The following is a 24,941-nucleotide window of genomic DNA, read 5'->3' as shown; positions in this document are numbered from 1 at the left end:
TTAAGACATAATCATGGTACTAATTGAGTAAATAAGCAGATGTTGACAGGTCATCAGGACTGCTGTGTCTCATGTCAGAGTTGTTCATGGGGTTAGCATGGCCCAATAGCCAAATCCCTTCTGCTGCTGGCATCTCACTATGGCCAGGTCTCTTGGTTGAGCAGCTCAGCACTCAGCAGTCTCCAGTTGACATTGACCCCATAGCAGTGCCAACCTCTGCCCACTGGAACCTCTTGGAATTGTGTTACTTCATGTGGTGGTAAAGGAAAAAAAAAAATAATAATAACTTGATGTGTTAAATGATGAGAAAAGGTTGCTTACTGTCAGCTTTCATCTTAAGGCACTTGTGACTTTTCTCTCCAAGTGGTAACATCACATGTGGGCAGTTTCAAAACAGTCACTGGGCTGCATAGGTAGAGAGGTTAAGTAAAAACTCCCATTTAAAAAAGTGCAATATTGATAGAAATGCTCAGGGGAGACAGTATTTGCAGTATAGTATTTGCACTGTAGTTATATTATAGTATTTGCATTATAGTGCTATTAAACATCAGCACTGATTGGAAAACGCATCTGATCTCGGGACCAGAGACCTCCTGTCAACCAGGATTTTTTTTTTTCTGTGATCCTGTGTCAGAATACCCAACTTGTATAGAAAAACTAAACTGTTGTTACTTCAATTTCCTTTCAATTAATCACTGTGATTAATTAAGTCAGTTTATTAGGCAGGGATTGTTAATTGGTGGAGCACACAGAGTGGGAAAGAAAGGGCAGAGAAGGCAGTGCAGCCTCCTTCTGACAGAGCTGGGAGGCAAAATAAAACGACTTAAACACTTTCTGAGCATATATAAAACTTGTGTCGTAACAAAAAATAAAATCCGAGTAACAAATGTGCAGCACTTTAATGTCAGAACTGACCGTCATTGGAGCTGTTCACAAGTAGTGTGGACAATCTAAGTTGTAGTTCATTTTTCTAAGTATGATATATAACCATTAGGATAATTTAGAAAACACATCACCAGAACTTGGGCTGAGGGGAAGGAAGGGAACATCTTTGGAAGGTCCAAGTGGGAGTTTCCAAGTGAACGCTAGTCCGATATCTTGCGACAAACAGGGAGCAGTGAGGTCTGTTACACATCTTTCACAGCCTACATATAAACCAGCCTCGAGTATTTACCTGAACAGATATTTACAGGTTGTTTTTTTTTTTTTCTTTAAGTATTCTTAAAAAAGTAATATTTGATCTATGACACAATGGACGTCTCTACAGGGAAACATTGGCATAACAAAATATTTGAGAAGTCATAAAAGAGAACACGAGAGCAGTGTTTGGCCTCAGTAGAACACATTTAGGATGAACTGCAATGTATGGATACAGCTTTGCTCAAGAAAGGAGTTGTGCATATTTAAAGGTACTTACAGAGCTGGTCTCCTCCTTTTCTTGACGTGGGTATGTTTCCTAACCAGATGAGTAGAAAATCATGGACACCATGCATTGCTAAGGGAAGGCTATGCCAATCTCTTTTATATGCCTGTGCTGCAATGAGGGGATAGTGTCTTCTAACCCCTATGGCTCATCAGTGACAATACATGTAGGTTTAAGCCTATGAGTGTTGAAGGGCAATTTAAAGGATGCCGTGTTGAATGAATTCATAGGATTCATCTCCTCTTCTTTGTCTGTCTGAGCAGATTTGTATATGCTTTCTATAGAACCGAAATGGTTTAAATTACTTCAGGTCTACAGCCATGCTGAAATACTTCTCTTTTGGTTACAGTTGAACACTTAAAGCACAGATTACCATTGCCAGTCTGCATCCTTTTCAGTCACTCGCTTTAAGGCCCTCTGTGTGCACTGTGAAATGGCTGACTTTAAGCACCTCTGTTGGAAAACAATTACTGCGCCTCTAAATATGTCTGGATGTGTGTGTGCAGTGCTTGCTTCCATACAACTCTGGGCAATGAGGTCATTCTCAAAAGGAGCTGGGTCTTCCAAAAGGACAGTGCATGGCTCTGATGCAGCAGATGTTGACCTGTGGGGAGAGCTTGCCCCCGCACCAAGGCCACACTTCAAAGCAGTGCTGGGATCCAACTGCTCGTGGCTGTGGTGCTCCTGTGGCTTTGCACCATTTGCGAGCCAGAGCTGCTCCTGCCCTGATTACTTCACAGTAATGAATATAGAAAATTACAAAAAGCAATTAGAAAAGTTTTTATGTCTTACCAAATGGATCTGTATTTTTATGGGAACTGATGTGGAATTTCTTGATGCCAGCTGTTGCATTCTTGGGTAATTCTGCTGGTTTTACATGAACTTCTTTGCTCATAACTAAAAGATAATTGGCTATAAACAAATGTACTGGAAATGGGGAGAAAGAAAACAAAGAATGGTTTCCCAGAATGTCTGAAAAGAAACAGGCAAGCAAAGGCTGCAACTAGAAAATGAGTTTTCTGCTTAAAATACTGATTGTAGTTATTTTATGAAGAGCCTAGCAACTTCAGCACTGCTAAATATTTGATGAGAGCAACCAGCAACTTCCAGAAGTGCTGCTGCCTCCTACTGACTACGATTGATTCTCTGCCCACTGAAGAGCAGACTTTGCATCCTGTGCCCAAGCTGACGGCGCTCACAAGATGCTTAAGGACTAACACCTCCATTTTCTCTCCCTCTAACAATATCTGACCCCTCCCAGTCCTTTCTGGCTTTTACGCACTCTAATGGCCTGGATATTTCATGCTGAATTTCTCCTATGCAATCTTATATGTATGTGTTAGAAGAGGCAGAGCTCGTAACATTGCTTTCAGTAGTACCAGGAGCAAAATTAAGCACCAAAGACAGCAAGCTGACAGTTACTATTTCTGTTGTGCCTCTTTCTGAAACCACATCCATGAATCCTCCCAAAGCCAACCTGCAGAGAAAATGGATCGGTTTTCATTAAATCTCTCTCCCAGGTCTCTGTGGTTTGAAAACTGCTCTCTGATGGTTAATTTCCTTTGTCATCGTGTATTTTAGATGCAGAAATTGGGCAGGGCAGCTGGCATGGCGGGGGAGGGAGGAGGGGAGAGAACGGGTGGTGTGAATGTAACAAAAAGCCCTTCAATATGGGAACTCAAAATCGGTTTTGTTCTACAGAATCACTAGGTTTTGTGGCTTACGTGGTAGCTCAGTGGAGACATTTGCTTCCCAGCGTTTTCTCATAACCACAACTCATACCCCCAAATAAAAAAAATCCCTTCAAAACCACTTCCTATTAGCAGAGCATACCTTGTAGTATTAAACTTGCAAGTAGACCAGTGTTGTACCATGAAGCCTATACAGGGTTGGTTTGATTTTTCTTTTTTTTCTTTTTTCCCCTGGTGTAAAAAATATACAATGCTACTGCTCACTTGTTGCAGCATAAAGGTCCAACTGGTACTGTCTGCCAAAGGCTCTGCTGCTGCTGCCCCTTCATACCTCCCCAACCCAGACCACTGTGTTACCCCTCCTTATACCTGAAACCTCACAGCGTAATGTGTTTTGCCTCCCATTTATAACAAACAATGAATCTTTCGCTGGTGTAATGAGATACTGTCCAAACAACCCACTGTCTTTCACAATTCTGTTGTAGCTGCTCCAGGGCCAGTCTTTGGATGTGATAGGGTCCTTTAAATTCTTCAGTACATTCATTTTCCCTGTCGACAGCTCTACGAAAAGCACATCTGTTTGCAAATGTGAAGTCGCATATATATAGTACTGATTGCCTTCGGTGAAAGAGGGTTGAAATGTCAGATCAGATACGTGTATGTTTGTTTGTAAGTCATAAATCAGCTTGATTTCCCCCTGGACGGTCACAGTCTGGACCTGGATCCTGCCTCCATCCCCATCCGCGCTGACCAGGAAGCGCCCATCCGGTGAGATGTGAGGTGTGCCCAGCACGGCGCCGTTGGTGCCGACCACGGCATCGGTGACGCTGTCGATGAGGAGCTGTGGGGCAGCAGCCCCCCGCTGGTCCCTGCACTGCACCAGGAAGTATCCCCCCAGGTGGGTGTAGGCCATGGTCTGTGGTGCGCAGCTGTAGTTCCTGAAGCTGATGGTCTTGATGTGGGTCACTGTTTCCAGGTCGATCTTGCGGATGGTGGGTTTTGATTTGTTATAAATGAAGCCAAACCTGAAAGAGAAAACACGACACTGAAGTCATCTCTGGAAACTCAGGGGTAAGCTTGGAGAAAGAAAGAAGACAGCAAAACTGGGAGATCCCTTCCTCTTCATTCTGTGTGCAATAACGCTGTCTGGCTTCAGCAAGAAATCCCTCCTGTTTCAGTGCTTCTAAACCTGCTACAAGGAGGAACTCGGTTACAATTAGCAACCTGATGCTGGAAGCTTGAGTGTGTGCTTGGATAATGTTCTCCAGATCAGAGGTTGGCGTGTTCTGTAGGCAGGCACTAACAAGCTAAGTATTCAATCTGTTTCAGATTCAATCTGTTTCTCTGGGTGGAGAGCAGTTCTGACCTCTGCATGTAACTACTGAGTGACCCAACGTGCCGAACCCTGCATCTGAAACTGGAGCATCGGAGGGCAGAGCAGACTGTCCCAGCAGCCTGGAAGGTAGGAGCAGAACAAGCAAAGGTGGGCTGAAGAAAAGTGACTTTTTCTTACTCCAGAGGGCTGGACAACAGTGAGCAGAGTATAAATGTTCTCTAGAAGATGGATGTTGCAGCAAAGCTGACCTTTGCTGAAGGGAAAAAAAAAAAGCCAGGAAAGGTTTCAGCTTAATTTGAGCAGAGCCCATAGGAGCAGCCTGTTTGTGTTCCCCTGGATTCACAGGTCGCTGGTACTGACTTAAAAAAAAAAAACTAATTTTATGTTGAATCTCTTTTTGTCCATTCAGTGCAGAGGGAAGGGAATGAAGCGAGCACTTAATTTTGCATTTTTTCCCTGAAAGATTTAAAATTGCTTTTTGAAACATGGAGGACTGTGCTTGCTGCACATAACAGATATTTTGCTTAAAACACTGCATTTATTATTTTTTATCCCTAATCCGTCTGTCAATGAGATGCTCAGCAATGATTTCACATCTGAGGACTGAGCCAATGCAGTGTATGATCCCATGAAAATCACTGGGCTAAGCCTCTCATTTTTCCATTATGCTCACATCCATTAGAGGCTTCACAAAATACCTGCAGTAGAGATTCATAGTGCAGAGTGTGTGGGGAAATTGAATATGGCACTTACGCTTCCCTTGGATGAATGCATTTTAAGTACACTTTAAAAGATGCTTCTCCTGACAGTATTTTTTTCCTTGAGACTTCTTCAATTCTTGGCCAAATGCCTCAAGAAGTTACAAAAAAAAAAAAAAAAAATAGTTCTTACACAAACTTCAATTTAAAAAAGTGGGTCAGGATGTATCTTGTGTGCATAGAGCTGCAGGAGAAGCTCAGTGCTCATGTGAGACCTGTGATGCAAAATCTCAATGAGAACCTTGCACTTAAAGAGATTGTAATAGACAGCAACCTACCCTGGGAACTCATTCACATGGCTACACTTCCAGATATCCATCCGAAATAACAGGCAGCCAAAAGACATGCAGGAACATTTGCATACAAATATTTTGGGCTCTCAGAAGAGATTGCTTAAATATTCACCTTCCTGAGAAATGCTGCTTTCACCATTTATTGTTTCTGAGTGGAGAATTTAGCACATGAACCCAGTAAGTCTCATTAGACTGTGAGCAATTATTTTTTTTGTGCTGAAGGTGAGAGAAAACTGAGAAAGATCTGGCCCTGAACAAATGAAATAGGAAATTAGGCACAGCGTTGCCTGTTTTGCACGGGGAAACCTATCTGCAATTGCCTGCATTTAATATTTCTCACCACAGATCATGTTTGCAGCTGATGAATTGTACTGAAGGAAAAGAAACCACAACAACCAAAACAAAAAACCCAGCACATAAAAGGAGTAAAAAAAAAAAATCAATTATTCCACCTTCCTGTGTTTGAACCTGGACTGCACCTCCTCATCCCAATCCATTACGTGTAGCAGCCACACACCCCTGCACAGCTCTCGCTTGTAACAATGGTTTAAATGCAAACTGGAAAGAGGAGGTAGGGGAAAATGAAGAGTGACAGCCATGAAGTATGTCTTATGTTATGTTTCAGCAAGCAAAGTTATTTATTTTGTATCACGTTCAACCCCAAATCATTTAAGCGTGACCCTCCGTCCTCAGTGATCATTGCAGGGAACCTAAGCTTAATGGAAGGAGTTGATTATGATTTCTGGAGAGTTTAACTTAGTTAAACTGTATTGGTGACAGGAGATGATTAAGCAGTTGTTGTAATGGGGTAAGAAGAGTATAAATTGCTGTGAAGTTATCATCCATTTTGCTAACTTTAATGGGAAGCTTCCTGTTCCTGCTGGGAAGCAGTCAGTATTACTGTAAGTTATTAGTATGTTAGTTATAAAATCTCATTAACCACTCCATCACATTAACATTCAAAACTGATAGTTCAGAGAACTGATTTTCTTCTTTCTAATGTGCACTGCATATCATTTTTTCTGCTCAAACCCTGCTCCTCACAGACAGAGCCAAGATTTGAACAAGCAGTTGTAAACGTGGACTGAAGCAGAACAAACCTTTACCACTAATGGCAGTAAATCTTTGGATTCTAAAGCAGCTTCCAGGCAGGGAAGCCAACCTTCTAACCACTGTGTTCCTGGTACCAACATACCAGAGCGATGCTGCACAGAAGCACGGCTGGCAAAGCCTGGGCCAAGGGAAGCCCAGATTTGTTCCTTGCTGTCTCAGTGCTTTGCTGAATAACAACTAACCAGCATGCTCAGTCATTTCTCCCTTTTTTTTGTGCACAAAAATGATAAGAGCATTTAGCTCAAGCACACGCTCATTCATTGACATGGGTGAAGTGCTGTCAGGATGTTTGACGGGTCCCACTAGCAGTGAGCAGTATGGGCACCGTCGCTATTCATTAAGATAATTTCTTACCTAACGTGATTAATAATAAGATTTGTAGGTGGTATAAAGAAGTCATCCACTCCTTTGAACGGTGTGCGGATCACACGCTGCTCCTCCCCTGCGCTCGCCTCCGGTATCACCTGCAATAAATACACAGGGAAGCAGTGACTGAGGCAGAAAGGTAAATACAGATTACACAGCCAAACCTGGTACCTTGGCTTTTCCCAAGGATGCAGTAGGCTCAAATTGATTAACGGCTTCAAAATAGCGTTTGGTGTAGCTGCCTTGAAAAAGTGGGCTAATAAATAGTATTTGAGGCTTGACATTTGTAAGGTAAGTACACAACTCTGCTTTCATAAGGCATTTATATTGCAAGAAAGAGCAGTCGTGCGGAGCTGAAATAGCATGACAGCACAAAAACCACAATAATTTATTCCTCACTGTCTAAAATAAACATTTAGTTCATGGTCATATTTATTAATCTCACTTAGGTGCAGAGCGATAATTTACCAGCCTGAAGGCTCAGCCACTCACTCACAGCTCTTAATTATCACTTTGAAGGAGAAGACCTGTCCATCCATCTGCCACACCATGCAGGACTCATGGGCTGTGACAAGTCCCTTCTTCATTCCTCCCATTCTGTCCCCCAGCACAGAGACCTTTCCACTACCACAGCAACTCCTCACCGGACAGAGAGAGGCAGCTTTCAATACTTAAAATGTTCTCAAACAGTTTGCTTGGCTCAAGATGACTTCAGTCCATTCATTAGGATATTCTGTTCATGCAATGTGCAACAGCCGTTGCTTTGAATTTATGGCCACATAATTCATTGAGGGAATGCTAAAGCCTTTCAAGGTTTAGGTTCAGGCAGCTGTTCCAGCCATGCCATTTAGATTTCTTCCAATTAAACTGTTCAAGAAAGATGTCTGTTCTTGCACCGTGCTTTCTCAGGGCCACAGACAGCACTGGATGTTTCCTTCCCAGGAGCCCATCATGGCCAAACAACAGCATCCACTCAGTCAGCTCGTGGGCCGTGTGACAAACCTCTGACATCCCAGAACTGGTGGAAATTTAGGGCAGCTTCCATGGTAGCATTTTTTTTTTTGTTCAAGAACATTTGATTGCGTTTCTGCTGGTCACATGAATAAACTTCACCTTCACCAGCACCTAAATGAGCTGCTGGTCACCTTGTGGGAAAGACAGGGGGAAAAAAACCCCAAAAGAATCTGCTGGTGTGGATGCTGATCTCAGTCACCACGTGTGTAACTGCACTTTATAACGATAACAGAAAGCACTATCTGAGCTGGAGCCTCATAACAAGTTTCCAGCTGCGCAGATGGTGTGTTCTTCTCAATAATCACATGCTTGAGACATCTCTCCCTTAATTACAGAAACCTCTCACAGCTGGATGGAGGAAATTAAGTCAGAGAGAGTAAAAATAGCCCATTTTGTCTCCTTATGACCTGCACAGCCCACTGCAGTCCCCAGGCGAGGTGAACTGGCATCAGTGCCTCAGAACCTTTTTTCCTTTTGCCTCCATTCTGTTTCTGGTGTCTTTTCCTGGAAATGCTCAGAGTGCACCCTCTGCCTGTGCTGTTTTCAGGTCAGAAAGCACAGAACCCCTTCCCCACACCATCCTCACGCTGTCAGGGAATGGTTTCATGCAGCCCTAGAAGCAAATTTTGTGGTGCAGTGAATATTCACCCTTCTTCTGTGGGTCTGGAAAGGTTGGGCAGCAAGAGCTGGAAATTAACTACTGCAGTAGGGAACGCCTGGCTGGATCAGAGCAGGGCTGGTGTTAGTTTGTCAGAGGACATACAGCAGCAGCAAAACGCCCAATTAGACGCCTGCACTTCTGTGCCATCGACACGAGACGAGCAAATCCCACAGGGCCATGCAAAAAAGGAAGCTAATTGGGATGGCCGAGCCTGTGTGAACCGCCGTGCCCTGAAAACCTACAGTGCTGCTGAGCACAGGCAGCAAAAAGCAGAGTCGCAGACACAAAACGTGCCCCACAGGTCCTGTTTTGCTCTTTATGCCTCTTTCATGCCATTGAGAGTTGTATTTTTTTTTTTCTTTTTTTGGCTTCTTTTATTTTTTGGGGGGGAGAAGATGTGAAGCTGGATTTACGGAACACTATCACTGACTTCTCCTTTTTACTTCATCATACACAGCTTTCAGAAGCACTGAACAAACTACCTTCTCTCTTATGATTTGCATTTTACTCTGAGAAGAATGCTGTTGTGCCATCACCACTGGGAAGGAATAAAAGAAAGCTGAAGGCTTGTGAGAGGGAAGCCACAAAATAAACAGAGTTTAAGGAAAACAAGAAACAATTCAGTGCATAGGCAGAAAACTTGGACTTCCAGATTAAAGGCTGTTAAATTACTTGCAAGCAGCCCACCACCCACCATGCTCAGCAATGGAAGGACTCACCTGCAGTGTTGGCGACGATCGCCGCATATCACCCCAGCTCAGCACCCACACCTGGTCGTGGGATTTGTCATAATGCAGTTTGGTTGGCAAAGGGTCCACGTCCACAGACTTAAAAAAAATTAAATAGGAGATGATACATGTTTACATAGTGACACAAATGTCCCTAGGCACATGGCAGATACATTAGCTCACTGCTGGCATTCCCATGTACCTCTGCTACACTCATTTGTAAGCTTTGTACAGTTTCCTTCAAATCAATCTGGTGATCAGCAGCAGCTCCAGCAATAGAAAAGCTGGCTGCTCAGCTTCATTCTCTGGCTGCACCTCTTGCAGCCAGCAACTCAGGGGTCAACTTCTGCCCCAGCCCCACCTGCATCAGTTCATTCTTCCTGACCTGCTCAGAATGGTGAAGGAGCACCATTTTACCAGGGTAGCTGCAAACCCAACTGCAGTCACAGCCCTGAGATGATGATAAGCAGCTCATAAGGGATTCTTTTCCTGGCAGTGTGGTTTCAGAATAACATAGTGTGGTCTCATGGGTGAAAATAACACAGGTGCAGCATCACGCAGAGTGATGTCAGATCCCCTGGCCAGAAACCCACTTTTGTTTTCCCACAGCAAAGTCTGTTGCCATCAGTGAATAAAGAGTTCCCCTTGTAGGTACCTGCACAGCTTTCTGTGTCTGGATGTCAATGATCATTACTCTGTTCTGCTTAGGCTGTGTCACATAGATATACTTGTCTCGGACATTGACTGCAGAGGCCCAGAGGCAGGACTGAGTGCCTTCCCCTTCCACTCTGGGACAGATCTCCTCCTGCAGAAACAAAAAGGAGGAAAAGAGGCTTCATGTCTGCAAATTCTGAGTGTGGAGCAGTATGAAGTTTGGCTTTGAAAACCACAGAAAACAATTCCACAATGGCTTTTTTAAAATTATTATTTCCTGTCTTGGAAAATGTGAAATAATTACTCGGAGTGGCACTGTGCTGCAGCCTGGCTCTGCCCCAGGACATCACGCAGCCGGACCTCTGGCAGACACACACTGCATTTAAATGATGATGTTGTCTGTGGATCTGCATTTTGAAGGACACCCTGGTTTATCAAGACTAGCAGTGCTGTCAGCATTTATATTAACTACATCACAGCTTCATATTTTTTCATACGTTCTTCATTTTCAGCTCGGGAGAGCCTGCCCTGTGATGGCTGTGAACAAAGACATGAGAGCGAAGCAGGCAGGATCCCATCAGATGTGGCTTTGACATAGAAACTTACCCTGTTCCAAAGGAACCAAATCCAGATGCCCTGGACCAAACCCTGATCTCAGCTGCCTTGTGCCCTATTCTGTTTCAGATCTCTGAGCCCTGTGCACAACCTGTACTAGCTTCCACGGGAGCTCAATGGGACCCCAAGTAGGAAAAGCGACACGGGATCTCAGCAGAATCATTTCTCTTTCTCCTGAATTTCCCTTCTGCTGAGATGCTTTATGGGACAAGCATTTGTGTTGGACCCAGCTGTGATGTGGAAAGGACAAACCAAAGGGAACGTGTCCAACAGCACAAGTGTTTGGTTTAAATCCTGTCAGCACAGCAGCCGGGTCACTTTAAATGATGGCACTGCCCCTAGGGGGGAAGCAAATGGACCAGCAAAGCTTGCTCAGAGAAAGAGGATGCAGAAACAAAAGCAGTGCCACCACCAAGTCTGTGTCAGAGCAATGAGTGGGAATACAGAGATTGCACCTGCAAGCAGCACAGCCCTGTCAAGAACTTGCTGGAGGCCACATGCAAGGGATGAAGTGATACTACAGTACAGCATGCTGCAAAAGCACCAAACAGATTCTGGACTGCCCTCCTCATCCTGAGAGCACCTTGGCCACAGCACCCACCCCACCAAGGAGAGCTCACCCCTCTTTTCTGCTACACTGCTTTGCTGCACTTCTAATAGCAAACAAAACCACTTTTAGTGTAGGAACCATCCTAAAAGTGCAGGATGATATCACTGTCCACATGGCAAACACTCAAGATGCTGAAAGGGAAAAAAAAAAAAGCCAAACCTCCCTTGAGCATGGCAAAGGGCCCTGTGATATCTGCAGGAAATGCTGAAAGGTCTCTCTGTAAGGCAGCCAAATAATGGTGATAAAAATCCCTTTCATGCCCACCACTGTGCTGACATTCTCTCTCTAAGTGCCCTCTCTCTGCAGCGCTTTGCAGTCGTTTCTCCAGAACCACCCCTTCGACATTTACAGCTCTCTGTAAAGGAAGGACAGGGTGTGTACACCCTTCTGACGTAACAGCTGAAGTGTGGGTTAATATTATTAAGTCCATGCTAAGGGCCAATCCTGGGGTGAGCATCGGTGGGTTTCCAGTAAGGTTTATAAATCCATCAGTGGGGAAAAAAAAAAACCCACCAACAAACCCAAATCAACAAAACATTATCGACCACAAACATAGGAGACTTGGCAGAACACCGAATGCAGACTCCCAAGAAGATGGTGACCCATGGCAGCAGTGAACTGAAAGCAAGGCTGAGCCCTTTACCTCAGAAGGGAAGGAACCACACGCTCAGCTCTCTCTGTTAATTGGGTCTTCCCATAAAACTAAGCAATGGAGTGATTAAGAAAGCATCTCTTAAGCCTGTCCCTTAAGGAGATGCAATAGTTCATAGCATCATAGAATCACAGAATCACAAGGCTGGAAAGGACCTACAAGATCATCTAGTCCAACCGTCCTCCCATCACCATTGCTACCACAAGCACTAAGCCATATCTCACAGCTCCTCATCCAGACACCTCTTGAATATTGCCAAGGACAGAGACTCCAGCACCTCCCTGTGCAGCCATTCCAGCACCTGACCACTTTCTGAGAGAAATAGTTCTTCCTTATGTCTAACCTAAACCTCCTCTGGTACAACTTGCGGCCATTCCCTTAGGTCCTCTTTGTTGCCTGGGAGAATGTATTTCTGTGCAGTACACACACCACAGGTCACTGGGAATGCTTGGCCTCCTGGCTGCCATCCTCTCCACATCCCTCCTTGCCTCCCTGCTGCGCTTTAATCTGGGAAATTAATCCCACACTTCTCCCATGTGGAGGTCTCTTAATTTTCAAGAGCAGATGATGCACCCCAGGGATGCTGCGTGAAGCCCACCAAGGTCCAACCTTTGAGGCAACAACAACCTTTCAAGAGAGACTAAGAAACATTTCCCAGCCGTCAGCTGCAGGACTTACATAACTGGAGAAGATCCTCTCCTCGGGCCTGATGTGCCTCCGGATTTCACATTCGTTTGGCTGAAGGACTGTGATCCCATCATCAGAAAAGACATAGAACATATTCCCGACGCTCAGGCCTTGAAGGGAAATAAAGCAAAAGAAGCAGAATTTTTTCTGTATGTATCCTCCCAAACAAAACCTGCCTTACATAAACGTCGGTCATTCGGATGCAGTCGGTGCATTCACAAAATCAAATTTCATGTCACAACGAGGGCTTCAAGGAGTGGAGAGGTACAGACACCTTCAAAAATGCATTGCCTTGGTGGCTGCAGCCCTGCACGAGTGTCACTGCTCAGCTCTACACCGATGCACACAGCAGGACGTGGTTCACACAGCCCCTGCACGACACTGCGACCAACTGCGACTGCCATTTTGTTTCCCTATGAGTTCATTCGATATAGTTTGCTAATAATTTGAGAACTGAGAGAGAAGTTTTAGCTCAAATTAGTCATAGGGTTGTCCTACTAGATCAACTTCTCACACCATGCAAAATGCAGGTGCTTAAAGGCTGTCCACAAATAAAAATATATCCTCTACTTCCTTAAACTCAATGATAGCCACCAAAACAAATACATTTTTGAAATCTTGCAAACTGTAATTCACAAATGTGGAGTACTTCAGCATTGCAATAGCACTCACTTATCCACAACAGGGGCATTCCAGGAGATTTGGGGAGCTGTCTGTCACTGCTTTGCTTTTAGGTCACGCTTTCTCATTTCTGTCATGCAGAAATGTCACGAAACACTGACAATTTAGTCCTTCAGCTACATGCAGTTGCAGGAATGTGCATCTTTAAGAAATGTTTGGGATCTTTTCCAACACTCAAGTTAGAAAGATCCGAGCATCATTTCTTTTTTAGTTTTTTAAATAATCTTTTTTGGTACCATCACCAATAAATGTTTGCAATGACCACTGTCACCCCCAGTAATGTTGATAGTGTACTTATCTGCCAACAGTATGGTGTTAATTTGTAATTTCTTGTTGATTATATTTTGAGCTTAGAGAAGTTCCCAGTTCTACGGATCTGAACATCACAGTGCCTTCAGCTGGGCCAGTGGTAGCAGCTACCTACAGGGTTTCTCACTTCTCAGAGGTGGATTGCAGGATTAAGGCAAATCATCATAGCAGAACTTCACAGTATGAACTCATATAATTTGGATAAATGTCTTTTTTGGAGAATTTCATACAGTATAGAGTTCAGTGAGGCTAGGAGGGTTTTTTGAGTTAAAAAGCCCTCTATTTGCGCCAACTAAGTGGCTTCAGAGTACAACTTCTCAGCATCGGGTGTTGCTGTTTGGACAATGTTGAAGCTGAGTCTCTCTACAACACAGCACAGAAATACCCCGGTTTGGGCACCAGGAGCTGGGATCCTCAGATGTGATGCCACAAGAGGGATCATGCACAGAAAAAAAAAGGCACTGAACTCCCATTGACAACTAAGTTACCTTATTGGCTGAGTGCTCATTTTATGAATATAAGGTTAAAGCATTTCACTGGGGCATTTTGGACCAAAATCTGCGCTCGCAGCATGCACACAGCTCCCACCTGCTGCAATGGGATTTGAGTGAACACATCAGAGCTTGGCCCCACCTGGAATGAGTGCACAACACTTCCACGAGGAAAAGGTTTTAATCCTAACAAGTGGAAACAGGCAGGCAACAAACTATGATCGTTGTGAAGATGCTCACCGTTATTTTCATGCACAATAGCAGCATGATTATCTGATGCTCCGAATACAATGAATGTGTATTTCAGAATTGAGGCCTCAATTTGTCACAGAATTACTTTTGTAATGATTTCACCTCAGTAGGCTTTGACTGGGCAAGTCCCACCACTTACTTTGGAGTAAAACGAGTGCAAGCTTTCCTGGTGACTGGACACCATTTCCTAATGGCATCAAGGTACACTGAGGGTGCACCCTTGTCAGAGTTTATGGAGTGAAATCAACATGCTTTTGCAGTTAGTAACCTTCACACTGATTTTTAAACAAAGCAAGCTTTTTGCTAGGCAAACTTAAGTGATCTGCTGTGACTTGAAAGGTATTGCCTAGTCTTGGTTGGGGTACAAACATGAACAAGCCCATGGGAACCAGCAAAACGTCCTCTCTGGGACACTTGCTGGCTGAAGATGCACCACCAACAAGAGCTTTCCTTATTTGAGGAAGAGTCCCATCTAAGACGGGTGAATTTGTCACTGGGGAATACTCTCCTCTGATCCAATATGTGAATAATTCTCCTCAGTTTAATCTAAACGCTTGGAAGTATTTTAGAACTTACATAAGGTAACTAAAAGGCTTTCAGCTTTTTAAGTGCGTGCCTTTATATAACTGATGGCTGCCAGCTGCCACGATAGGCTCCCGTTATCCAAGAATAAAGCAAGCAACACTCACTGTGAAAACAAAGGCTGGCATGAAAACAAATCTCTACTTTACAATTGGGCTACTCATAGCTTTTTATGTGCAAAAACTAAGAACTTACTTGCGTATTGAATAAATATTTCATGAGCTTCCAGTCTCACGTTTAACTGGCAGGTCGTGCTGTGCGCACTCACTTGTGGAGCTTTCCTTCTGTGTGGTCTATGAAAGGTGTTGAGGACAGACTGACTTAAAGTGACAAAGTACTTGTGATGCGGCTCTGACTTGCAGCAAAAGCTTGTTCTGTGCAGCGTTCTGACTGGGATCTTCCTAAGGCCTCTAGCTGACACAGGCATTGTGCCGTGAGGATGTGATCATTTAAAGGGAGCTCAAGTCTACCAACCCATCTGTTAATACTTCCCCTTGCTTACACAGACACTTTCATTTTAACAGAATATGTTAAAATGCAAAAACCGAGACACCACTCCTCTCTCCAGGCTTTCTCTGTGCCACATTTCACATGCTTGATTCCATTCAGTGGATTCTTTGCCTGGAATGGAGGTACTGGACAAATACTACAGAATGCAGCTGGGAATAAACCGCCTTTAAAGATGCTGAATTGCTTAGGAACATCAGCAGCAAATCTGCTCTCAATGCCTGTGTTTTTCCTGTGAACTGCTCATAATTTGTTAAAAATGAGCAAGGTTGATAAGCATCAAGTCCCAATTGTTAAGTAAAGTTATATTAAGACTTTTTGCAACCAACTTTTTAGTTTTCATTAAGCATTACTATGCTTCTACACCTGATAGAGTTATCCAACTACTTTCTTTAAAAAGGAGCACGGGGGATGATTAGATGCACTAAAGATTTAACTTTTAAGCAGAAATTCTTAGTGCCTGGAATGCCATTTTAAGGACCACTGGCAGTATAAAGGCACTCTTTGTGGCCATGCATCAGGCACCTGCAGGTGGCCTATTTGGGGATAAAAGCTGAAGAGCTGTTTCATATGGTCTCCAACTGGCTGCTCTATCTATGGATGGGTGCACATACCTGCACTACCAGTAGAACCTCAGGTGCACCCTGGGGCAGCGCTGGTCACCGAGGGCTGGCACTTTCCTTCTGCTCCCAAAACCATTTGAGCAAATCAGAGAGCTCCAAGCCAACGCATGGAGCACAGCTCTCATTTGAGTAGATGCAGACATTCCTTATGACATGGTCTCCAAAGCCCTTTCCTAAGCCATCACCTGAACAGAGGGGTGTTAGCAGCAGGCAGCTCTGCTGTGCACAGAGACCTCCATGGGGCTGGAAGGGCTGCAAGGTCCCGACTTCCCCACATGCATGTGGCAGACCTACGAAGCAGCTCCTTGGGCAACTCAGGAGCCTTCTCCCTGCAGGATGCCCACTGTGGGCATCTCACTGTGTGTTTTAGAAACATTCACAGTACTAGTGCATACAAAATCAAATCAGCTCTGACTTCAGGTGCTTCCACAGTATATTTGAGTCAATTACCTGTTTAGGATGCTTTACCTCTCATTTAGCTTCCAAGGTACGCAGATGTTGACCTTGTGCAGGGCACACTATAAATTTAATCGAACTAAAGATCTTAACTGCCAATTAAAACAAGGAGAAACGGGGCAACCTTTACCCTGCATCGATTTAAAGGACGGAGGAAAGTAAAACTTGAGGGATTTTTTTCTGCTTAACAGACAAGAACACCATTTTGTTGCTCACCTAGTAAACATCAATACATGCTACTGAGGAGAAAGGGCTTGAATTGTTTGCTTACAAATGCAGCGTATTGAATTTATGCCTTACTTGGTCGATTATGGTAATTTGGGAGCACTTCTGACACTTGCATAATTGTTAATGTAGCTTGAGAATCTCAGGCTACTTGCTTTGGTGGCAGTTTATATAAAATCTGCATTTTTATGTATTTTATCTGTTATTATTTCACGGTGGGAAAACGTAAGAAGCTATCAGCAGCACTGACATTGCTGGAGCAACACCTCTCAATTGAATACGTTAGCTTTTAAACTTCTGCTCTGTACGTAATGTGGTAACTGCAAACGTTGGCAGAGTTAGTGGCAGGTCAGTGGAGAATGGCCCATCATGGAATTACTAAAGCAGACAAGCACATTATCACTACGACAAAAGAACTTTACTGCAGTACCTTCCTCTCGCCACAGTATGTTTGCAACTGCAGCATCAGAAAATTGGGGAAGCCAGAAAATAATCAAGAAAAAGAAAAAAAAACAAAGCAATGTCAAAATTCTCATTGTAGCAAGTAACTGGATTAATATGCACGTTTAAATGAACTGTTTAACTTGTGAAAAGTCCGAAACATTCATCCCAACACAGCAAACCATCAGGACAGGTGCTTATTTCAGAACACATCTGCTCTGCGTGGAGGCAATTCTGAAGCTATGAGGCAGGCCAAATCCTCGCTGATAGGAAGACAGCTTCAGCCTGTGCCAAGATCAAAGCCTTACAGAACTGAAGATGCCATCTTCAAATGTAATTGGAGGTACGGTACAGGCTGTGACTTTCCTACAGTTCCAGTGAGCACACATGATATCCTTCAGAAGCTGGAGATGGGCAGTTATGGCAGCTACACGCTTTGCAGCATTTCTTCTCTGAATTTCATGCAAGAGCCGCATTTTCTTTTAGGATTCAGACCCTACATCTATATTTGAATTTCTATTTAGGATACATCCAATTATTTCTCAACATACTGTAATTTTCCTTGCTCAAGTATTCACGATATTAACAAGAGTACATAAATCTGTTTAATGAGGAAAGGAATATATTTCCTGAAGAATTGCCATGAGAATGCATATTTATGGCCAACTTCTGTATTAACAGCCAGAAAATAGCAAAAATCACATTTGCACCTAGACTTTTAGTATCACCAAGAACCCAGGCAATCTCCCAGGTAGTTAAGGCAGCAGGATTAAGAAGGCTTAGGCCTCTGTGAGCTTTTCCATAGGGACAACTAATCACCTCCTTCATTAATTGTGTTCTGGGGACAGCACAGACAAGGCAACAGTGCCACACTCCAGTGGGAGACACGCAGCTAGGAGTTGCTGCGAGAACATTTATCTCTGAAGTGGAAGATAATTTCATGCCAAGGGAAACCTATTTTGCTAGTCAGAGATGTAAATAAAGACAAAATAAATAACCCAATCAGAGCATCTTTCAAGCATCTAAATATCTGAGAAATTCAACTTGCAACTAGCTGAAAAAGTCTTGTACAGAAAACAAAAAAATGTATTTCTGAAACCGTATCTCGTGCCACAAAATATTACATTTTGGGTTCTTTGATATCCAAAAATACTGCCAGTTCATTACTTCAGTAAAGTTGTTACGCACACCATCACAGTTCTGGCACATGAAAGGCATCGCTGTCCTGCACAAGCGGTTTTACCTTCCCCACACAACTCCTTCTCAAAACCATAACCAATCCTCACGACTCAGAGCCCCACGTAATGCATGCAATGGATTAAATTATTAAACTGCATTTGTCTCATCTCACTTTAAATACGCTTTAAAGAAAGAAATATGTGGTAAATGAAGCTTACGGGTCTTTCTTGCAGAATCTTCTATGAAAAGTGAAGATATGTCCTCGTCCACTCCCACTTCATTTTTAGCAATGCAGGTGTAGGCACCAGTGTCTTCGTACCGAACACTGCTGATGTGGAGCTCACTCCCGTTTGCTGCAAGAGAGAAACCCATGAGCAGAGCTCCTGATCGCTGCTATCCAGCTCCATCACAGCCTGCTGCTCCCACGACAGCAGGGGCTTTGGGGGAATCCTTATGAGAGCTGATGTGTTGCTTCTTTCCATCAGCACATACAAACTTGGTGCCAGAAATGAACAAAGGAAAATACGGAAGGTGGACAGTAAGTTAAAGGTATGCCTTGTTAAATATTGCTTGGTTCAGTGGAAAAACAAAATTAACACATCCACTTTGCAAATGGTTTTTTTTTACCACATTGCCAAAAAGTTGCGTTTGGGAGAGGTGTCTCAAAACACCCCCCATCATTTTGATTTCCCAAGTGGGATCATTATCCAAAACCTTTGGAAGATTTTGCGATGCTGCACCCAAGACAAGAGTAGCTGTGCTGCCAGTGCTGGCGGAGGGCTGCAATGCACCATGGCACAGGGCAGCAAGGAGCTGTTTTTTAATAGTTTTGCAATTTGCAAAGAAATACGATCGATTTTCACTGTCTGTTACATCCTTATTTGCAACGTAGGGACCAACAGAAGGTGGCTGAGGAAAGACACGAACAAACCATGTAATGCGTCAGACCCAAACAATTTAATGCACTGTTCCTCTGATGTGCAAAGACATACGCAGGAGGAAAGGCAGCGAAGAATCAGGAGCAATGTCTTAACAGAGCACTGTTACCACTTATATCAATCAATACTGTCTTTCCCGACAAATTCACCAGAGAAAAAGATAAAAAGAAAGAACGGGCTTTGAAACACCATTTTCAACAACTGTGGCTTAGTGAAAGTACAAGAACCTCCAGCTTAAAGTGCAAAATAATTCTCCTTAATCCCCACCTACAGTACTTTAATTAATCACAATTCCGCTCTTACCTAGGAGCGTGAGCTGTTTGGATAGTTTTGGCACGATATCCATGCCGTTCTTCAGCCAGGTAATTCGGGGATTAGGGATGCCTTCAGCATGGCACTTGAGGCTGGCCGACACGCCGGGCTCCTGCGCCTGCGTCTCAGGGTAGACGCGGATCACCGGCGGCACTGCAGGGACACGGAATGGAGATGCTGAGCTCAGCCACCAGCCCAAAGGCTCTCAGCTCAAAGCTACAGCCTGACTTGGAGCAGAACACAGGAAATAATAGAAGAGAACAAACTAATAAAGCAACGCCAGGGAACAACTTGGATATTGCACGTAGTGTTGAGGCCACTCTGGCTTGCCTTCGTTAAGCGACTGATTGAACTTGGGTGAAGTTGGATTAACACCTAAGGAAGGTACTCACACATTGAGAAATTAACATTTAAATTCTATTGAATCCTTTTAAGGGAGGAATTCAGGCCCTGCACACTGTTTTCCTATTAGACAGACCACAATTCAACATTTTAAATATGCATAAGAAAACAGCCTATATATTTACTACCTGTTATTCTAAACAAATAAAGTGTTCATAACTTATTTTTCTGAGAGGCTTTCAAACTGTGACTTACCTTGTTTCAGGAAGCCACCTCTGAACCATTTAATACACTAAATTGGCAGAACGACCAATTATATTACCATTTCAGACAAGCCCATCGATTTTCAATCATGCTGCTTTACTGCTCAAACCAACCAGACTTAATACTTCCCATTAACTATTTCTTAACGATATTCTCACTTTCTCTGCACAGTGCTCCTCCTGGCGCTCCCAGGGCACACGTATTCAAGAACTTATTAAAACTTTTCACTGATAAAATTTTGGGGAGAACAGAAGGACCAGCACCATCCCAGTTAGCAGTGCTGATGGCACTGGAAGGGCGGTCTTGGGCTGCTCTGCTCTATATAATCAAGAGGTCAGCTTTGAGCCAGACAGGAGTTGTTGGGACTCAACATGCACCTGTAGGAAGTTGTTCTCTTTTTAAAGCCATCCTCAGAATGGATGCAACACGTGGGTCTGGGCAACCCAGGGGCCCAACTCCAGGAAGATGAGCCACTCGTGCCAAGGTCAGCAGGGGCTGACAGGGGTCAAGGAGAACGTGTGAGTGTGGATGGAGGGCACAGCAAAGCACAAATGAGTCAGTAAAAAAGTTCCACTGGAAAACACTGGTTTAAAGTACCTAACCCCCTACTGTGCTTTTACATAGCCCATCGTTAGCCTACAGGACTGACAAAATTAAACGCACTCAACAGTTGCTTTAGAATAAAATGAAATCTGTGTTTGCAGCACGCTATATATCCACATATCCATCTGGGGATAGTTTGAATAATTACGCTCACTAGCACACACTTTACATCTTTCTATTTCTATTTTTTTATGAGCCTTACCAGAGAGAGACGTATTTTACCCCTGTCTAACCTACCAGCTGCTTAAAAAAGCACTGAGTCATCAGCTCTGGTTAATACTTGGAATGAAATCAGCCATGACAGAAAGCCCTCAAGTCTACTTGTTTTTATAGCTTTAAAAGAGAGAGATTGTTCAAGTGTAATCTGAGAGGAAACGCCTGGAGGCAACTGGGAAGCAAAAAAAAAAAAATGAGGACATTTAGAAAAGGCATATCTTTAAATCCTGCTTCTGCACTGGCCAGGTAGACTTATTTCCTTTTCTTCCGCTTCCTTTGCTTACAAAGAAAAGGAAATGTGGCTGTAAGGAGCACAGCAGTCAGCACTGCACTGTGTGAGAGCTTTTTAATCAGGGGGATACCAAGAAGTCAGGACTTTTCTTTAAATTGGGTATGCAGTTTCTAAATACAAACACTTGCTGTTTTTTTTTCAACCTTCTCTTTCTGCCATTACTGTCAGGACTGATGCTCCACCTGACTTCAGGAGATGCCCAATGGAGTGGGAGAAAAGCAGAGAAAGCTCTGCAGCTGGAACAGCTGGGGCTGCCCTGTGCATCAATACGAGATACAGCATCCACGTGGTTTGGGTGAGTAAGAGTCAGAAGCTTCTGATTCCTGCTGTACCTTGGAAAGTTAATTTCAGTTCCTATGAGCAAATATCTCCATGTACACTAAGAAACTCATTTCCATCCGCTTTGGCAGAATTGTACAAAGGTCCTGCAGCCAATGCCTGTTTCACATGAGATCTGTTTGCTACTAAGAGCATTTGTGGAACTAAATTTAGGACTGAGGTCCACTGAAAGCCTACATCATTTACTGAGGTTGGAAAACACCTCCAAGATCATCCAGTCCAGCCATCCACCCACCACCACCATTTCCCCATTAAACCATGCCCCTGAGTACAACAACAAGCAGCTGGTTTGCCTTCTAGAAAAACCTCATGAAGAAGAATGCCACAAGAATCAAGCCGGTGAGATTCCCAAACTGTGGTGAAGCCAACTGGTGCTCAATGATCCAGAGAGCTTCTCCAACTCTCTGGAAGGAACTCACTGCACAATGTAGCATCAACATTCTGAAAACTGGCTGAACTTGAAATCACAGCAAGGCGTGCATCTTTTCAATAGTGATTACTAAGTAGACTGCTTGTTTTCACCTTGCAAAAAAGTGTGTTGCACCTCTGTTCTTGCTTTCTTATCATTCTCCTGCTCCTTTCATTTTAAAACTCTTTATTTCTCCTCACTTGTCTTGCATAATTCATTGCACAGGTAAGTTATTGCATGCAACTGCCTTGTGATAACAGCAAACTGCAGAATGTATTTTTATTGTCCTTGTTACAAATTAATACATTCCAAGTAAGCACATTTTACTTTAAACTTGCAAAGATTTCAGCTCCAGACTTTGGAATATATGGATTACCCTTTGCTATTTCCCTTGGTGAATATATATCATTACTAACCATTACTGTGCCTGCAGCCAAAGGCAATATAAAAAGGCTATTATCTTAAGCAAAGTTGAAAGAAAAAAAAAAAAAGGCACTCAAACAAGTAGGAGATTAGGTAGGTTGCCTACTACTGCATACTGAGTAGTCCCTTCCTTACAGTTCCTCACAGTAGAACAACTCTGGTGATAAAGCACATGATGGCTACAGATAGCACTATCAAGCCCTAAAGACATACACTGCTGCTGCAGCACCCATATACTGCAGTGGTTATTTAAATTAATACATTAATCATTCATTTCAGATGTTTAATCTTCCTATTTATGATTTGAAAGGAGTTTCCACAGCCTTATGTATTCTCTCTTGAAATGCCACATTAACAAAACCTGCGTTTAAAACATCTCTGTTATTTGAAAACTTGTCCTATTGGACATTGGGCTGAAGATTGAATTGTTTTTTTTCCAACTAGTCTCAAGGAATACAATATTCTGATTTATGCTGATGCTTTGCAGAGTGCAAGGACCAAGGAAAATGATGCCCCACACTCAGCAGTCTCTTGATTTGCAAACTATCAATTTTCATAGTTGATTACAATTTTATGAGATTCTTTATCCTCACCAACTCTTTTTCCTCTTGAAAGTGATAAATGGCCTTTCTTCCCTACAGTCGGTGCATGCTGAACACATTTCCCAAGCAATATCCATACACAGGAGAGAACATAATTTTCCTACTGTTCTTCACTTTTCCTGATCAAAGTCACAGCACCCAAGATGAATTTTTCATTCCTCAACTCGGCGCTGCCTTTCAATAGGTTTGTTTTTTCCACAGGCACGAAGGGCCACATCTATAAAGGCACTGATTTACACGTTATAACTGCTGGGAATCCTAAGGTCAGTGAGCCCACTCTGAAGATACCCCAACCACACGTCACACGTGTGCTTTGTGCCCCTTGCTCAGCAAACACTACCCAGGGGTTTGGGCCATCCACGTGGTGGGCTTCATGCTTTCTGCTTAGCAGAGCTCTCACCTCGGTTTGTCCATGGGAGCCTCTGGGTCCGTCCCTGTTATTTATGGGATCCCGGAAGAGCTGAGCAAGTCCTGATGAATATTGCACATTAAGCTTCCTGGAGCCCTGCACTAAAAGTTCTGATAAATATTTCAGTGGGTTTGCTCAGTAGTTTGCACAGGAGCACCAGGGCAGTATTGTTTGGATACCTGCTCAGGTAACACAGAGGTCCAACAACTGCATGCTTCACCTGATTCTACGTACTTAGATGTGGATACCAGGGAAGCACTGCATGGCATTTTCCCCCCCTTCAGCTAGGTCAGAAAAAAACCAACAAAACAGAGCATGCAAAGAGGGTTTAGGTAGCTGGGATCGGATCATTTTAAGGAGAAAAAGGCAATAAAAGGAAAAGACCTTGTAAGCTGAAGCTATGAGCCTCAGCAATGAGCCAGACAGTACAAAAAGGATCAGAGGACCCTGGGAGAGGGACTGCACCTCCCAAAGGCACTGAATCAACTGAAACCTGCCCAAAGTGGGGGCCTGCCCACACAGACACAGAGCTTGGCAAGGACTGGGGATAAACCCACTGCTTCCAAGCGGTTCTTCTTTCCCTTTTATTCCCCATAGAGAAACTTGGAGATTTCTCTATTTCAAATGAAAGAAAAAAAAAAAAAAAAAAAAAAAAAATCAGATTGTTTTTTGTAGAATAAAACAGAACAAAACAAAAACTAAATCCGAACTGTCTGTTTGATGTTAGAAGTGTATTATCCCCTCCCTGGAGGAGGCACGCAAGCAGATACATCCCAGTTCTGGCTGACTTACTGCTGTCACATCCCCTTACAGCTTTAGCCTAATACAGAACAGCAGCAGCAAAAAGTCCACATTGAAGATGGAGTTTTCAGCCTGATGCAGACAGACAGAGAGAGTCCCCAGCGCTGAACAGAGACAATGAACTATACTTAGATTCTCTACATCTTCACTCAGTTCAGCTCAGCTTTTCCCCTCTTCTCCTGTCAGAAGAAATTCCTCAATTTGTCCTTTATGGTTCTAAAAAGCAAGAAGGATTTCTGAGATGTGCTCAGCCTCAGGATGCGTCTGAGGGCGAGCAGCGCTGTGCTGCCATCGACCCTGCAGCCCCACCATCAGCAGCTACAGAAGCACTGACACCAGCAGGAGAGGGGGGAACTTAGGGATGTGGGCAGCCTGGTTCTGCATAGCCTAGCAGCTACTCTGGAAATACCTGGTGCTCTAAAACAAAGTGTTTTCATTCTACAGTGTTTTCATAGAATCATTCAGGTTGGAAGAGACTTCTAAGATCACCACATTCAACCCCAGCCCACCCTTACGCCCACTGCCCATATCCCCAAGTGTCACATCCCCCCATTCTGGAATAACTTCAGGGACAATGACTCCCCTACTCCCTGGGCAGCTGTGCCAGTGCCTGGCTGCTCTTTGGAGAAAATGTTTTCCCTCAT

General features: G+C 43.6%; 1 protein-coding gene across 6 annotated transcripts in view; it reads right to left on the bottom strand.

Moving 5' to 3' along the window:
- Window positions 1-616: 616 nt before the first annotated feature.
- The window catches only part of FSTL4 (follistatin like 4), a 188,470-nt gene continuing 164,145 nt past the window's right edge, over window positions 617-24,941 (bottom strand). For 5 of the 6 annotated variants that reach the window (XM_048960272.1, XM_048960271.1, XM_048960270.1 and 2 more), the window contains 8 exons: window positions 19,589-19,750; window positions 18,566-18,700; window positions 17,158-17,184; window positions 12,593-12,711; window positions 10,039-10,188; window positions 9,375-9,482; window positions 6,969-7,078; window positions 617-4,139 (listed from right to left, as the gene is read on the bottom strand). In XM_048960272.1, coding sequence (XP_048816229.1) covers window positions 3,440-4,139; window positions 6,969-7,078; window positions 9,375-9,482; window positions 10,039-10,188; window positions 12,593-12,711; window positions 17,158-17,184; window positions 18,566-18,700; window positions 19,589-19,750 — 1,511 coding nt within the window. In that variant the 3' untranslated portion in view covers window positions 617-3,439. The remainder of the gene's footprint in view (window positions 4,140-6,968; window positions 7,079-9,374; window positions 9,483-10,038; window positions 10,189-12,592; window positions 12,712-17,157; window positions 17,185-18,565; window positions 18,701-19,588; window positions 19,751-24,941) is intronic. The other variant, XM_048960269.1, reaches the window with a different exon arrangement.

The sequence above is a fragment of the Lagopus muta genome, chromosome 14, assembly GCF_023343835.1.
Source record: "Lagopus muta isolate bLagMut1 chromosome 14, bLagMut1 primary, whole genome shotgun sequence".
NCBI lineage: Eukaryota > Metazoa > Chordata > Aves > Galliformes > Phasianidae > Lagopus > Lagopus muta.
This window is presented reverse-complemented; position numbering and strand designations above follow the sequence as displayed.